The following is a 15,692-nucleotide window of genomic DNA, read 5'->3' as shown; positions in this document are numbered from 1 at the left end:
TCGGACGCGGAGAGGACGCATTAGTTCTAATTAATTAGTTATTAAGGATAATAATGGGGGTAATCATCATAACAACACCAGCTGGGATTTAATGATCGCGGACTGTGCCAAACGCCCCACGTGGGTGTGCTCACCCAAGCCGGGAGGGACGCGGAGCGACTGTCTCCCATTTCACAGGCGACCAACAGGCCCGGAGAGCGGGCAGGGCGCGCTCGGGGGCGCAGTGAGTCAGGTGCAGGCGACACCACCCGAGGCCTGCGCTCAGAACCCCTCCCCACTCTCCTCCAACGGTCCTCCCACCACTGGGGCACCACACCAGCGGTTTCCAGTTCCTCCTAGCCCTGCGGGCAGTCGTCCCCCACCCCTGGGCGCCTCCTCTACCAGCGGTTAAGCACCTGCACTCCCGAGCCGGAAGCTTGGGGTCCAGATCCAGCCCCACTCCCTCCTAGCTGGTCCAGCTCAGACAAGTCCTTTAACTGTGTGGGGTCTCAGTCTTCCCAGATCTAGAATGGGTATAATGTGCACTACTACAAGTCATACGGGGCGCCTCGGAGCTGGGCCCATAGAGGGTGCGACTCTTGATCTCAGGGTCCTGAGTTCCAGCCCAACATTGGGTGAGAGAGTCCTTTAAAAAATAAAATATTATTTTTTTTTAAAAAGTGATACAGGAGCACTTGGGTGGCTCAGTGGGTTAAGCCTCTGCCTTCGGCTCAGGTCATGGTCTCAGGGTCCTGGGATCAAGCCCCGCATCCTGCTCTCTGCTGGGCGGGGAACCTGCTTCCCCCTTTCTCTCTGCCTGCCTCTCTGCCTACTTGTGATCTCTCTCTCTGTGTCCAATAAATAATTTTTTAAAATTTTTTTAATTTTTGTTTTTTTAATTAAAAAAAAATAAAATAAAAACCTGATAAAATTGCTAGCTTTTTTTTTTTTTGTAATTGTTAGCTCTTAACAGTCTCAGCCAGAAAGTTTTCTCATTACCCCTCCTCCCGTGTAAGTCATACAGTACTCTAGACTGCCCCCCCCATCACAATCTTGATATCTGCTCTCCGCCGCCAACCCCAGCTGTGACCCTGTCTTCCCCGGAACTATGATCCCCATGAAGGCAGGGGCTGATCAGTTACACACACAGGAGCTCAAGAAATACCTGTACAAGGATTGTGTGGCGGGCACGGAGAGAGGTTGAAAAGAGCAAGCAGGAACTGGGAAACAGGAACCCACTAAAAGAAGCAGAGGCTCAAACAGCCCAACGGGGTCCCAGCCCAGACGCCCACATGGATGCAGACCACCCACCCCAAAGCCCACTTTTTTAATGAAAAGGAGCCTGAAAAATGGGTGTGGGCGGGGTCATGATAACCCCGCCGGGGAGCGGGGAGATAAGGGGTCACTGCGTCGGAGGGATAAGGAGAGACAAGAATCTCAATTCTTTCCTCCCTGCTGGGCGCTCCCGCTCCCTTTCTCTGGGGCAGCGAAAGTGACAAAGTGACGTAAAGAAATTCTTGCCTCAGCTCTACACGCCGTTTAAAAATGCTTGCCTGTATTTCTTTAACATTCTTTTAAAGTTCTTATTTATTGATTTCAGTCCTCTCTACTCCCGAGGTGGGGCTCGAACTTGCGACCCTGAGATCAAGAGTCACACAGTCCCACGCTGCGCATCGGAGCCAGCCGGGCACCCCTCACCTAAGCTTTGTGTTCACATTTCTCTTCTCCTTTCAGGCCCCGTCCCTGGGGGACCTTACACCGCTACTTGCCCATTTTGCAGAGAAAACAGGCTCTTACAGAAGTCCCTTGCCGGAGGGCACGCGGCGAACAAGAGGCAGATTCAGGATCCAAACTGGGCTCCCCTCGTGATCGGCAGCATCTCTGAGTTCTTTATTCTCGGGCAGGGGAGGGCCCACCTGAGGAGGAAAGGTGCCCTGTGTTTACTCTTCCCGGCACCCCCGCAGGGGTCTGGAACCCACAGGGGGCATCCCTCGGGCAGACCCAGCACAGGGGGGTGTTTGGCAGAAACACCAGCGTATCTCGGGGTCTCCCCGCCTGGGGGGAGCAGGCTGCTTCTGACCTGCGTCCTTCCTTCCTTCCCCCCTGGACTCCCTCACCCAGCAAATCTGGCCCTCACGCTGAGCAGCGCAGGAGCCCCAGAGATTCTGAAGCCCCAGTCAGTCGGAAGTGGGGACAGAGCCGGCCGCGGCCCCTCCTCGGTGGGTGCTGGCGCCGGAGGGGTCAGACACCAGACACGGGAGGGCTGGCTGCACGGCCGGCAGAGTCTGGACGTTACCTCCAGGTCACTGGGGAGCCGTGGAAGGCTTGGGAGAGAGGGCTGGGAAAGTCAGGCGGGGGTGGGGATGGGGGCTGTCCATTCCGAAGCAGGCCTGGGCCCCGGTGGCGGTTGGGACAGCAGTGCGGAGCACCCACGCCCCCGGGAGAGCAGGGGTGAGATTTGCGGGGAGGATCAGAGAACGTCCTGCCATGAGAGAGGATGTGAGAAAGGAGACACGAGTGCCTGCCCTCAGGAGCAGGAGAGAGACAGGCTTGGGGTCCCGAGAGATCCAGGACAGACTTTGATGTCCCCAGAGCATCCCAAGTGCCCCCAGCCCCAGAGCATCCCAACTGCCCCCAGCCCCTGCTGGGGATCGGATGTCCTGGTGGCTCCAGTCCTGCTTCAGGTGGGAAGGCGGGGGGGGGGGGGGGTGTTGGGGTAGGGGGGTGTTGGGGGGTGTTGGGGGGGTCACTTTGATCTTCTCTCAGACCAGGCTGGGAGGAGGGGGGCGCTGGGTGGAGGGAAGGGGAGGGAGAGTTCTTAGAAACCTGGGAAACCTGGGAAAAACAGCCAGGAACTTGGCTGAGATCCCAGGGTGGCTGTGAGTGAAACCCAGGTGGTCCCCAGCAAGCCCGAAAGCATCAGTTTCCTTTTCTGTGAAGTGGGGCACAAGCAGCCCTGCTGAAGAGGGTCACATGGTGGCCTACGGGAGATGGGGCAGGTGCGGGTTCGGCCTGTGGATCAGGGTTTACCAGCCTGGGAGGGACTGACACAGGCATCGGCTCGTTCTCTGGGCTGGGGGACTGTCCTGGGCATCACAGCCCCCAGGCCTCCAACTTCAGAAGCCAGGGGCACGCCCTACCCTGACCATGAGTCGTCACAACCAAACATGTTTCTGGGCATTGTCCAGTGTCCCCTGAACTACCCTGGGCGGCAGCCACTGTACTAGAAAATTCTCTGAACGGGGTCTGCAGCTGCCCTTAACCAAGCCAGCTACCACTCCCAGCGGCACTGACCCTGGTTCTAAGGGAGAACATCAGTCAAGCGCCTTAAATCCTCCCCACGACCTCCTGAGGTCAGACACAGTTATGGTCCCACTTTGCGGAGGGGCTGACTGGGGCACAGTTTTGGTCGATGGCTCAAGTCACACATCTAGGGCTCAGGGCACCTCTCTGACCTTGTGAGGGTCCTGCAGCAGCCCGGGGTGCCCCGTCCTCAGGGGCCTGATGCCCCTGCCCAGCCCCCCTTTTGGGGGCAACTGCAATCCCTGCTTCCCTGCTGTGTCCTCAGGCCTCCCAGTGGACCCCTGTGTTACATCTGTCCCTAAAAATGCCAGAGGAAGGTTGGGGTGTCCCTGGTGTGCCAACTGCATCCTGATTCTTCCTGGGGGTTAAACTACCTCCTGTAGAGAATAAGAATCACATACTTCAGCGGGAGGCACAGCTACAACCCAGCCATTCCGTGTCCTCCGACCTCTCCTGGAAAAGCAGGCGATGGTGAAAGTCCTAACCCCCAGGACCTTGGAATTCAACATTTGGAAATAGTCATAGCAGAAGTGGTGAGTCAAGACAATGGCACGCTGGGACAGTCGCCCATGGACTCAGCACAAGGGGAAAGCTGGGCGCACACACTCGGGGAGAAGCCAAGGGACAATGAAGGCAGAGAGATTGTGGTGACCCTGGGACCAGCCAAGCAACACCTGGCAGGGCCAGCAACCCCCCAGAAGCTGGGAGCGCCTGGGGCGGATTCTCCCCTAGGCCTGCAGAAGGAACCAGCTCTGAGTTCCTGTGTGTAGGAAGAGTTTTAGTAAGAAGTGGAATATTTGCATAATAACAATTTCAAAAGTGAACGTTTAGGCCATCCTTAATGAATCTTGTACTTCTGGGACTGCCGGTTGGGATTCTGTACCTGGCTTCCTGCTGGACAAGATTTCCCAGGGAGGCACAGAAATGATGCAAAGAAACGAACAGGAAATTGACGACTTTAGACAGCTGGGGTCATTAGGGAGGGCTGGCTTTTATTTATTTTTTTTTTAAGATTTTATTGATTTGAGAGAGAGAGAGAGATCATGCAGTTGGGGAGAGGGGCAGAGGGAGAGGCAAAGGGAGAGAATCCCAAGCAGATTCCATGGTGGGTGCGGAGCCCTTCACCAGGCTCAATCTCATGATCCTGAGATCATGACCCTGAGATCATGACATAAGCTGGAGTCAGGAGCTGGTCACACAACCAACTGAACCACCCAGGCGCCCCCACTGAGATCTAGGTATGGAGAGAACTTAATGCTGCTGAGAAAAAACAAGGGGCGCCTGGCTGGTTTAGTGCCTGGAGCTGGTGACGCTTGCTCTTGGAGCCATGAGTTCAAGCCCCACATTGGGTGTGGAGCCTACTTGAAAAAAAAAGAAAAAAAAAAGGGGGGGGGCTTTAAAACTTCAGGGCAGAAAGGATCTGCTGTTAAATGCACGAAGGATATAAAGTCAAATGGTATAAATGCTGCTCCTTATAGTGGCTTGCGCGGGGTGTGGGCATGTACGGGCTGTGTGGACCGAAGACGCTTTTATTCTTTCTAGAGACTAACCGCGCAGCAAGATACTTTTCTTGATGTCAAGGAGCTGCAAATTGCTCTCAAAATCAACCTCAGGAGCGCCTGAATGGCTCGATCGGTCAAGTGTGGGACTCTGGGTTTTGGCTCAGGTCATTATCTTGGGGTCCTGGGATCGAGCCCCGCTATGGGCTCCCCACTCTGTGCGGAGTCCGCTAGAGATGGTCTCCCTCTCCCTCTCCGCCTCCCCGGCTCCACCTCTCGCTCTCTAACACAAATATATATATATATATATATAATCAACCTCAAAACACTTCCTTTCTTTTTAAAGTATGGGGAGACCCCTGGGTTTCTCGCGCGTGCGGGAACTTGGGAGCGGGGAGGATAGGTTCTAGCGCAACCCTTGTCAATCAAGCCAAAGAGGCGGGGCTTGGAGGGGAGGGCTTGCCCGACCTCCCAGCGGGACTTCTCACCTACAGTGTTTTAAGATTGCAAGCACAGGCGAGGGTGGTGCGTCCCGCGAAGCAGCGGAGCGGGGTCTGGAATCTGGGTCTGTCAAGATTCCTAGTCTTGGGCTGCCTCTTACAGAAACAGGTGTATTGAGACTGAATTCACATACCATACGATGTACTCATTTAAAGGGTGCAGTTCTGGGGCACCTGGGTGGCTCAATGGGTTAAAGCCTCTGCCTTCGGCTCAGGTCATGATCCCAGGGTCCTGGGATCAAGCCCCGCATCCCGCTCTCTGCTCGACAGGGAGCCTGCTTCCTCCTCTCTCTCCGCCTGCCTCTCTGCCTGCTTGTGATCTCTCTCTCTGTCAAATAAATAAATAGATATCTTTTTTTTATTAAGATTGTATGTAGTTATTTGACAGAGATCACAAGCAGTCAGAGGCAGGCAGAGAGAGAGGAGGAAGCAGGCTCCTCGCTGAGCAGAGAGCCTGATGCGGGGCTCGATCCCAGGACCCTGGGATCATGACCTGAGCTGAAGGCAGAGAGGCTTTAACCCACTGAGCCACCCAGGCACCCCAATAAATAGATGTCTTAAAAAAATTAAAAAAGTAAAGTGTGCAATTCTGAGTTTTTTTTTTTTTTTAAGATTTTATCTATTTATTTGAGAAAGAGAGAGATAACAAGCTGGGGAGGGGGAGAGAAAGAGGAAGAGGGAGAAACAGACTCACTCTTGAGCAGGAAGCTGGACATCAGGCCGATCTCAGGACCCCAGGGTCTTGACCTGAGCCAAAGGCAGACACTTAACCCGCTGAGCCACCCAGGCGCCCCCTGAGGCCTTTCACATATTTACAGTTATGCAACATTAGAACATTAGAGCATTTTGATTACTCAGAAGGAAACTCCGGGGCCATCTGCCGTCTCTCCCCATCCCCCGACCGCACGAATTCCCGAGCCCCAGGCAACCGCTCATTTGCTGTCTCAATGGATTTGCCTGTTCAGGACCTTTCATGTGAACAGAGCCACACACTTGTGGTTCTTCTGTGACTCGCATCTTTCACAGAGCCTCATGTCTTCAAGATTCACCCCTGTTGCAGCATGAATCAGCAATTTAGTCCTTTTCCCTTTTTTAAAGTTACACTTAACAGGGGGCTCAAACTCATGACCGGGATACCAAGAGTCCCGGGCTGCTCTGACCCAGCCAGCCAGGCGCCCTTAATGTATTGCCTTTTTTTTTTTTTTAAGATTTTATTTATTTATTTGACACAGAGAGATCACAAGTAGGCAGAGAGGCAGGCAGAGAGAGAGAGGAGGAAGCAGGCTCCCTGCTGAGCAGAGAGCCCGATGTGGGGCTCGATCCCAGGACCCTGAGATCATGACCTGAGCCAAAGGCAGCGGCTTAACCCACTGAGCCACCCAAGTGCCCAATGTATTGCTTTTTATGGCCACTAACATTCCAGTAGCTGAACGGACCACATTCTCTCTATCTGCTCATCCACAGACGGGCATTTGGGTTGTTTCTACTTTTTGGCAGTTGTGAATCGTGCCAGCTGTGAACATCCGTGCGCAAGTTCCTGCGTGGACACATGTTCTTGGGTCTCTTGGGTATATCCCTAGGCATGGGATTTCTGGATCGCATGGTAACTTCATGTTCTAGGTTTTGAGGAACTGCTTAGCTGTTTTCCAAAGCCCTTGCCTCTGAGATATTTACTGTATTTCCTCATTTGTTTATTCAGCAAATCTGGTTGAGTAGCTCCTAGACGTGCTGTTCTAGGAGCTTCGGAGTTAAAAACCACGGGCCCATAAAACAGCCACTTAGGCCACATCATCAAAGCCGGGCTTAGTACCGAGTAACTGCAGCTTCCACCTCCCCCAGAGACGTGAAGTCTTGATGGGTCAGCTGGGAGCTTTCCCTCTACACCCCAAAGGAAAAGGAGAGACTCTGTGTTGATTAGACCTCCGGCTCTCCCCCCTGCTAAGGGAAGGTGACCTTTCAAGGAGGAACAATCCTTCTTCTCTCTTGCTAGGAACGTCCTTGCCCCTTCTTCCATCCAATATAACCTTCCATTTTGTAGCGCCCGTCTACTTGCTGCGTGGAATGCTGTCCCAGCCGTGAGTCCCTCGACAGAGCCAAGGACATCCTCAAATCTTTTCCGCCAACTGTTCTTTAGTGGTGCCTGGCTGGCTCGGTCATACAGAGCATGTGAGTCTTGATCTCAGGGTAGGGAGTTCAAGTCCCCACATTGGAGGTAGAGATTACTTAAATCAAGGAAATAACAAAAATTTTTAACAGAGGAGACAAACATATGGAGAATAATTAAGACAGGGTGTACAGGGTAAACCTCATTGAGAAGGTGACATTCGAGCAAAGATCTGAAAATTAAGCAATGGGCCAGGCAGGTAATCAGGAGGAAAGGGCACAAAAAGTGCAAAGGTGGGGCGCCTGGGTGGCTCAGTGGGTTAAGCCACTGCCTTCGGCTCAGGTCATGATCTCAGGGTTCTGGGATCGAGTCTGGCATCGGGCTCTCTGCTCAGCAGGGAGCCTGCTTCCTCCTCTCTCTGACTGCCTCTCTGTCTACTTGTAATCTCTGTCTGTCAAATAAATAAATAAATAATTAAAAAAAAAAAGTGCAAAGGCCCAGGGGCGGGGTGTGTGTGTGTGTGTGTGTGTGTGTGTGTGAGAGAGAGAGAGAGAGAGAGAGGAATGAAATGGACGTGTCTGTATTTGAGGAATATCAGAGGCAGAGAAGGGAAATGAGGCAGAGTGCTGATGTGGGCAAGTCGTTTGGGGTCTAATAGGACATCGTGAGCATTCAGTGACCCCAACTGTCACCCTGAGAGTAGGGGAAGTCCCAGTTCAGGCCCTAAGACCACACTGCCGCGGTGAGGTGGGGGCGACGAGCGGCCCCTCAAATCCCAGAGCAGAGCCTGCCGCCCCTACATCTTCACGAGCTCCCTGCAGCCTTCTTGTCTCACTTCCTCTTCCCAAATGCTTTCGGCCCAGTTCTGGAGCTCAGCGCCGCAGCATCCCAGCCTCCCCGTCCGAAACATGGTGCAAGGTCTCCAGAGCACAGGGGAGAGCAGAGCCCCCAGGGGGAGAGCAGCCCGCGCCGGCTCACAGCAGGGCTAGGCACAGCGCGGGGCCGGGGGCCCTAAATTCAGTGAATAGATGGCCGACTTCCCCGCCAGGTTTGCAAGACTCGGAGACAGGTCCCACCTTGTCCGGGGGCGGGGAGACCTTAACCCCCTTTCCTAGCAACTGGCCGCCGTCTCCATGACAACTAGGGAGGGGCCCGATCTGGCCCTGCCGGTCTGGGGATCCTTCAGGGGCGGGGAGTCTCGCCTTTACTCGGAGAGGAGGCGTCCGAGCCGCGCCTTCTGGCCCTTTAAGGGGCTCCGCCCGGCGAGGCCTCAGAGTGCCCCGATTGGTCCCGAGAGCGGCCGAGCGCAGCCGAACTTGACGCACCCGCCCGCACCCTTCCCTATCCACCTCCCACGCGGCCCAGCTGTTGCCCCAGCCAATCGCCGGCCGGCGCGCCAACCTTCATCTGCATGGTCACGCCCCAGAGAAAGACTACACCCAATCCGAACGCTCGCGGAGGCCTTATTAGCATGCCGGGGGCGGGGCGAGAGGCAGGGGCGGGCTCGGGGCGGTTGGTTGGAGCGGCGCAGCAGCAGAGAGGTCCGGGAAAGTTTCTTTGGAGGTGAAAACAGCCGCGGAACTCGGGGCCCTGCGAGGGGGTGGGGACAAGGGGGGGGCCTGGGGCCGGGGAGGGGCCCCTCCCGGACCGGGGGAGAGTGGGCCGGCCCTTCCGGGGGGCGATCGCCCAACAAAGGATCCCCGGGGCGGCCGCCCTCGAGGGCCTCCCCGCCCCTGGATCCGGCCCCCCCAAACACCCCGGTCCCGGCATTCCGGAGCTCCCCCGCCGGGCCACCCCGTCGGCGGCTCAGGCGCCCCTCACTCGGCCACACGTCTGCCTTCCAGGTGGGGCCGGGAGCGGCCATGTCCCACGGCTCCAAGCAGCCCGGCGCGGCCGCCGCGTGAGTGCGACATCCCCTCCCCCAGCCCACTCGGGGCTGCAGCCCAGCCCCCGCCCGCCCTGTCGGAGCTCCTCGCCCCGCGCCCCCCGGGGTCTTGACTCCCCGCACACTGCCGGGGCAGGACCTCCCCTTTGCGTCCTCACGGGCCTCTTTCCCCGCCACTCCCAGGCTCAGTTCCTCCCAGAGGTCCCTACGGCCCCCCTAGTGCTCCGGCCCCGTCCCGCGGGTTAATGACCCCCACAGACTCCTCCTCCCAAGACTCCGGCCCCCTCCGTGCCAGCTCCGCGGTCGGGGATGGAGGTGAGGATGGGGGTGACCCTGGCGTCCTGTGGCTCCAGGCCGGCGGGCGGCAAGGCTCCGGGGCAGCATGGGGGCTTCGTGGTGGCTGTCAAACAAGAGCGCGGCGAGGGCCCCCGGGCCGGCGAGAAGGGGTCCCACGAGGAAGAGGTGAGTCCCTCGTCCCTGCGAGGTGGTGGGGGAGGCTGAGGGACTCGCCCGTAGCCTGGAAGCCCCACCCCGGGCTAGATTTGAATTCGCTGTGGCCCCGCCCACAGTCCAGATTTTCCTCGGGATGGTGAGGTCCCACCACATGCCACGCCCCCAAGGGATCCTCTGCCACTAAGCCCAGGCTCCGCCCATCGCTCAATACCAGCTCCGCCTACTACCCTGTGGGAGGCACCTTCCGGTGGTCCTGTGGGTCCTTCCTCCAACGGAGAGGCGGCGCCCACGCCAGGGGCCACGCCCACAAGCGGGGCTTAACCCCGTCCGGGATGACCTGCTCCCAGGACCTCGTAACCCTGCCCTCTCCCAATCCTGGGCCTTGACCAAGCCATACCTACAGTCCTTCCCGGCCCTGTTTCCTGGATAGGCCCCGCCCACCCCCTCTAGCCCTCTCCCAGCCCTTCAGGCCCCTCCCAACGGCGTGGTCCGGTTCTGCAGCCGGTGAAGAAGCGCGGCTGGCCCAAGGGCAAGAAGCGTAAGAAGATCCTGCCAAATGGGCCCAAGGCACCGGTCACCGGCTACGTGCGCTTCCTGAACGAGCGGCGTGAGCAGATTCGCACGCGCCACCCAGACCTGCCCTTTCCGGAGATCACCAAGATGCTGGGTGCCGAGTGGAGCAAGCTGCAACCGGCCGAGAAGCAGGTGTGCAAGGCGGGGGCTGCCCCAGGACCACTGACCTTGGCCCGACCCACTCGGACACTTGCCCTGCAGCTACATCCCCCAAAGGACAGAATATGGAGGGTCCTTGCTCCCACCTGGTGAACTGACCACTCGTGGGCCCTCCCTAGCAGGCTGAAGCCAGGGGAGGCCAGCAATAGGCAAGAATCGACGTAAAACTTAAGAATCAACGTGGATAGGTGTGAGGAAGTAGGGCTGGGGGCCGGATTTTTATGGGCTATCTTCCGGTTTTCAAGTCCTGGTCATTAACTTAAAATTGCAAAGATCTCAAGGAAACAAAACAGAGCAGTAGTCTGTGCCCTCTAAGTGGGATTTCAGCAAGCGAAATGGGTGCGCGGGGGGGGGGGGGGGGGTGCAGTCCAGCCTGGAAATGGGCGCCTGCGGTCAGACAACAGGGCGAGGTTGAGAACAGCGGGAGTTTGCGGGGACGGCCCTGAGCTGTGGGCCGAGGAGGCAGGTTTTGTCTCCAAGGCCAGTAGGGAGCTACGGGAAGGTGGTGCCCAGTGAGCCAGATGGGGTGTTGGTGGCGGAGGCCCGCCGCCCCTGCCCCTGGGCCGGGCCGAGCCTCCCCGCTGCCCCACCAGCGGTACCTGGACGAGGCAGAGCGGGAGAAGCAGCAGTACATGAAGGAGCTGCGCGCCTACCAGCAGTCAGAAGCCTACAAGATGTGCACGGAGAAGATCCAGGAAAAGAAGATCAAGAAAGGTGGGAAAGGGACCCAGCCCCCAGGCAGCTGGGCGCGGGCTCAGAGACGGGTGGCCCCAGGTGGACCCAGCCGCCCTCCTCCGTGGGACTCCCCTAACCAGACTGAGTGCTGACCTGGGGGCCAAGGCATGAGAGTGCCCCAGGATGAGTAGGGCTAACTGGGGAGGTAGGGTATCCCAGACAGAGGGGAGGGCGCTCGCAAAGCACTGTGTGCGCTCAGAGGAGACCCACCAGGCGGGCTGATCGTGCCCTCCTCCCTCTACCCCCAGAAGACTCGGGCTCTGGGCTCATGAATACCCTCTTAAATGGACACAAGGTAAGTCCTCCTCCTGCAAGGACCACGGCTGGGCGAGAAAGGTCTGGAGGTCATGAGCGCCCCCCCCCCCCGCCCCCGCATGCGCCCCCAACTCATGGGCGCAGGCGAGTGCCCCTCCTCCAGGCATGCCAGCAAAGGTGGGGCCGCTTGCACGTCGTGGGATGTTGTTAAAGGACTTCAACCCAGCTGACCAGAGGAATCCCTCCCAAACTTGAGGGACGTCCCGGAGGGGTTTTGGCGCCCCCCCCCCATTTGTCACCTGTCCTGTTGTCCCAGGGTGGGGACTGTGATGGCTTCTCCACCTTCGACGTCCCCATCTTCACTGAAGAGTTCTTGGACCAAAACAAAGGTGAGCACTGACTAGGGGTTCCTGGGGAAGCGGGTGCCAAGGCCGGAGATGGTGGCGGGGGGCGGGGGGGTGACTACTGGAAAAAGCAGAGGCACCCACCTCTCCCCCCCCACCCCCGGCCCGCCCCGGTCCCCGGAGCTGGAGGCAGAGCGGTGACAGCCGGCCTGGCGCGGGGTGGGGCGGGGGTGGGGGACACAGCTAAGGCAAGGTCGGCGAGGGGTAGGGGGGACGCGCCAGGCTCTGACCCGGCTCCCCCACGCCGCAGCGCGGGAGGCAGAGCTGCGGCGCCTGCGCAAGATGAACGTGGCCTTCGAGGAGCAGAACGCGGTGCTGCAGAGGCACACGCAGAGCATGAGCAGCGCGCGGGAGCGCCTGGAGCAGGAGCTGGCGCTGGAGGAGCGGCGGACGCTGGCGCTGCAGCAGCAGCTCCAGGCCGTGCGCCAAGCGCTCACCGCCAGCTTCGCCTCGCTGCCGGTGCCGGGTGCGGAGGCCCCGCCCCCGAGCGCCGAGGCCCCGCCCATTCGCCCCACACCCTCGGTCGGGCGAGCTCCGCCCCGCCGGCTCCACTTCCCGGCCCCGCCCCCAGCCGCTCGGGGGTCGGAGCGCGCACGCCCCGGCCAGCCCCGCCCCAATGGCCCCTCCCGCGCGTGAGCTGAGCCCGCGCCCGCCCTCGCAGACCCCTGCCCTCGCCGGCACTGCCCGTGACCCTACTCCTTGGCCTTCCGCGCTCTGGCCTCAGCTGACCTTGGCTACTTCCTCCCCAATTTGTAAGCCGGACCCCCCCGCGACCACCCCCTCATCCCCACCCCGGGCCTCGCCCTCCCCACTTTCCGTCTTCCGCCCCATCCAGTGCCGCCGACGCGCCTCGCCTCTGGCCCCCTCCCCGGGACCCTGGCCTTGGAGACCCACCCCGCGCCTCTGACCTCTGCTTCTGTGGGGTCCTGGCCGCGTCGACTCCGCCGCTTGGCTGGAGTGACCGCTCCCTGTCCTCCTCCAGGCACGGGCGAGACGCCCACTCTCGGCACCCTGGACTTCTACATGGCCCGGTTGCACGGCGCCATCGAGCGCGACCCCGCCCAGCACGAGAAGCTCATCGTCCGCATCAAGGAGATCCTGGCCCAGGTCGCCAGGTGTGTGCCGCGGCGGGTCACCCCCGGGACTCTGCGCGGCCCGCGTGGGGCCGCCCTGCGCGGGGGGCTGGGGGGTCACTTGGGGCTAGACCTGCCTTGGGCCCCGCGGAAATGACTGGATTTCGCCCTCCAACGGGGTTCCGGGACTCGGGGCGCTGCCGGCTGGGTGGGATCGGGCTGATGGATCTTATTCCGAGGGCATCGCCCACACGCGATCTACCAGGTGGGTCTTATTTGCTGCGGGCGGCCAGTGGCCGGACCGCTGGGGGGCGCCGGTCCCGGGGACTTCATGAATGCTGCTGGGCGGGATGTGCTCCCCATCACGAGCCCCCCTTCTCTCCTGTCATAGTGAGCACCTATGAGGGTGTCCGCGACCCCACGGATCCAGAGAAGACTGCCTTTGGTCACGGCCCCTTCCCCACCCCATGGAGGAGGATTGGGGGTCCACCTTTTGGGGCCAGGCCCAATCCTGCACCTTGGGGGCTCCAGCCCCCCAAAATTAAATTTCTACAGCATCCCTCTAGCTTTCGATTCCCCCAGCAGCCTGACCCCAGAAAAATCACCTGCTGTACATGAAACGCCTAGAACCCAGAGCCCTGGGGCCCAGCAAGGTGCGCTCCCCTTGCACAACACTACAGGGACATGGGAGCACCACAGGGGCTGGGGAACCCAAGACACAAGGGAACCTGCAGCTGCTGGCATGCTCAGGGTGGGGAGGGTTATACCTGCTACACTGGCTCTCCTGGACCGGCCCCGGGACAAGGTATAAAACCCCACACCTGTCATGCTGGGACCCCCAGAGGTGCTCACCGCAGGCTCCCCCCTACCCTGAGGCAGGCACGCTGCAGGGACCTGCTCTTATACTCGAGGTGGGGCCCTCTGCTTGTGGCCTGCACCCCAGAATTCGGGCGGCTGGTACTGACCGCCCCTCCCTCATCCAGCCGAGGGACCCTTGCCGAGGCAGCCTCTGCCTTTGCTCAATCTGGACTTTTTAAATAAAGTGGAATTTGAATTTCCAAGCTTGTGAATGTTTTTTGGGGGGGTGGGAGGTGGGCTAGAAGGTGTGCCCAAGGCCCCCAAGACGCCCCTGCTGGGTGTCCTAGGCCCGCCCTCCACCAGTGCCTGGCAACCACTGACCCCCCCCCTTCTGTCTGGAGGAGCCTGGTCTGGGCGTGTCACACGCGTGGATTCACACCTGTGCGGCTGTGTCTGGTTCCCTCCCTGAGTGTTGTGGGCTTGGGGTCCATCCGCAGGGCAGCGCGTGGGCGCCTCCCTCCTTTTTGTGACTAATACTCCGATGCGTGGATGGACCACATTTTATTACCCCTTCTCTGCGCATGGATGTTCTGGTGGTTTGGGCACCCGGGAGGCTAGTGTGACACATGTGCGGCCATTGGAACACCGGCTCTCAGTTCTGCAAGCTGTCTTCTCCGCGCGGAACCGCTGGTCCGGGGACGTTCCGCACTGGGCTCCGCAGGAATGCTCTCTGCGACTTTCTGTGTAATGCACTATTCAAGCCATCTTAAAATTTTTGGAGAATAATTTGACAAACGGGATGTTGAATCATGTCCCCTCGAAAGATATGCTGAGGCCCTAAACCCCAGTTCTCAGAATGTGACCTTATTTGGAAATAGGGTCGCTGCGGATATAATTAGTAGGGATGAGGTCATCGGGAGTAGGGTGGGCCCCTGATCCAATGTGACTGGTGTCCTTATAAGAAGACAAAGATGCGAAAGCAGACACAGGAGACAGCCATGTGACCCCAGAGGCAGAAATGGGAAGAATGAAAGCTGCCAACAAGCGCCAAGGAGGGCCAGCCACCACCGAAGGGAGGACAGGCAGGGAAGGCCTCTGCCGAGGTCTTGGAGGGAGCATGGTCTTGCTGACGGGCTGACATCACACTTCGGGCCCCTGGAAACAAGAGAGTAAATCCCTGTTTGAAGCCCTACGGCCACCCCAGGAGACTACTCTAACCAGATACTCTCACCTCCCCACCCTAGCTCCCTTGTCCCCCCCCCCCTTCCCGGCACAGGTACCCCTGTCCCAAATTTAGAGTTTTTCAGGCAAGCCTTTCTGTAACTTTTAGCACATAAGCCTATCTTCCCAAAATAGTACCGTTTTGGTGGGGTTTGGTTTTCTCCTTCAGTTTGTAAAGGTTCTGAAGTGTACAATTGTGTGGTTTCTAGTATATCTACAGAGTTGTGCAACCATCAGCGCAATCTCATTCCAGAACATTCCCATCCCCCCAAAGAGCAGCCCTGTACCCCTTAGCAGTCACCAACCCTCCCACCTCCCTCAGCCCCGGGCAGAAACGAATCCACTTCCCGTCCACGGAGGAGCCTGTTCCGGGCCTGTCACACACGTGGGCTCACACCCAGGGCGGCCTTCTGGGTCTGGTTCCCTCCCCGAGCGCCGTGTGTTCAAGGCTCATCAATGTCATAACATCCAGACTTTTAAACTTGACACGATGTTTTCTTACAGTGTCCAAAGCCTTCTGCAACTTGGCCCTTTCCATTAGCGCTTGGTTTCTGAGATTCTCCCAAGGCGAACACCCCTCCCTGCTACCACTATATGGCATTCCATTGCTCTGTATTATAGGAGCCAAGTTTTTTTTTTTTTTTTTTTTTAAAGATTTATCGGAGAGAGCGAGTGAGAGAGAGCACACAAGCAGGGGGAGCAGCAGGCTGAGGGACAAGCAGGCTCCCCACTGAGCAGGAAGCCCCACACC

The 15,692-nt window shown here is 58.7% G+C and overlaps 1 protein-coding gene and 2 long non-coding RNA genes across 6 annotated transcripts; 1 reads left to right on the top strand and 2 right to left on the bottom strand.

Moving 5' to 3' along the window:
- Positions 1–1,551: 1,551 nt before the first annotated feature.
- Positions 1,552–2,430, bottom strand: LOC309843941. The gene is made up of 2 exons (XR_014300428.1): positions 2,276–2,430; positions 1,552–1,895 (listed from the first exon to the last, which is right to left on the bottom strand). It is a non-coding gene; the product is annotated as an uncharacterized lncRNA (long non-coding RNA).
- A 4,971-nt stretch (positions 2,431–7,401) lies between these two features.
- LOC309867841 lies at positions 7,402–8,442 on the bottom strand. The gene is made up of 2 exons (XR_014313345.1): positions 8,186–8,442; positions 7,402–7,503 (listed from the first exon to the last, which is right to left on the bottom strand). It is a non-coding gene; the product is annotated as an uncharacterized lncRNA (long non-coding RNA).
- A 435-nt stretch (positions 8,443–8,877) lies between these two features.
- On the top strand, positions 8,878–13,983 carry HMG20B (high mobility group 20B). Of its 4 annotated transcripts, none has more exons than XR_014299491.1 (10): positions 8,878–8,948; positions 9,230–9,285; positions 9,624–9,732; positions 10,225–10,428; positions 11,049–11,169; positions 11,442–11,485; positions 11,762–11,834; positions 12,100–12,601; positions 12,832–12,964; positions 13,314–13,983. XR_014299491.1 is itself a non-coding variant. In XM_082686048.1 (10 exons), exons 2-10 carry the CDS (start codon positions 9,248–9,250, stop codon positions 13,324–13,326), a joined length of 951 nt encoding a protein of 316 aa, XP_082542174.1. In that variant the 5' UTR covers positions 8,878–8,948; positions 9,230–9,247; the 3' UTR covers positions 13,327–13,983. The 4 variants fall into 4 exon arrangements, 2 of the variants coding, with proteins under 2 accessions (XP_082542174.1, XP_082542173.1); XM_082686048.1 differs by having other exon boundaries at positions 12,100–12,315; XR_014299492.1 differs by having other exon boundaries at positions 8,896–8,948; positions 11,439–11,485.
- The last annotated feature ends 1,709 nt before the right edge of the window (positions 13,984–15,692 follow it).

This window comes from Mustela nivalis (genome assembly GCF_964662115.1).
Source record: "Mustela nivalis genome assembly, chromosome: 1".
Classification (NCBI taxonomy): Eukaryota; Metazoa; Chordata; class Mammalia; order Carnivora; family Mustelidae; genus Mustela; species Mustela nivalis.
This window is presented reverse-complemented; position numbering and strand designations above follow the sequence as displayed.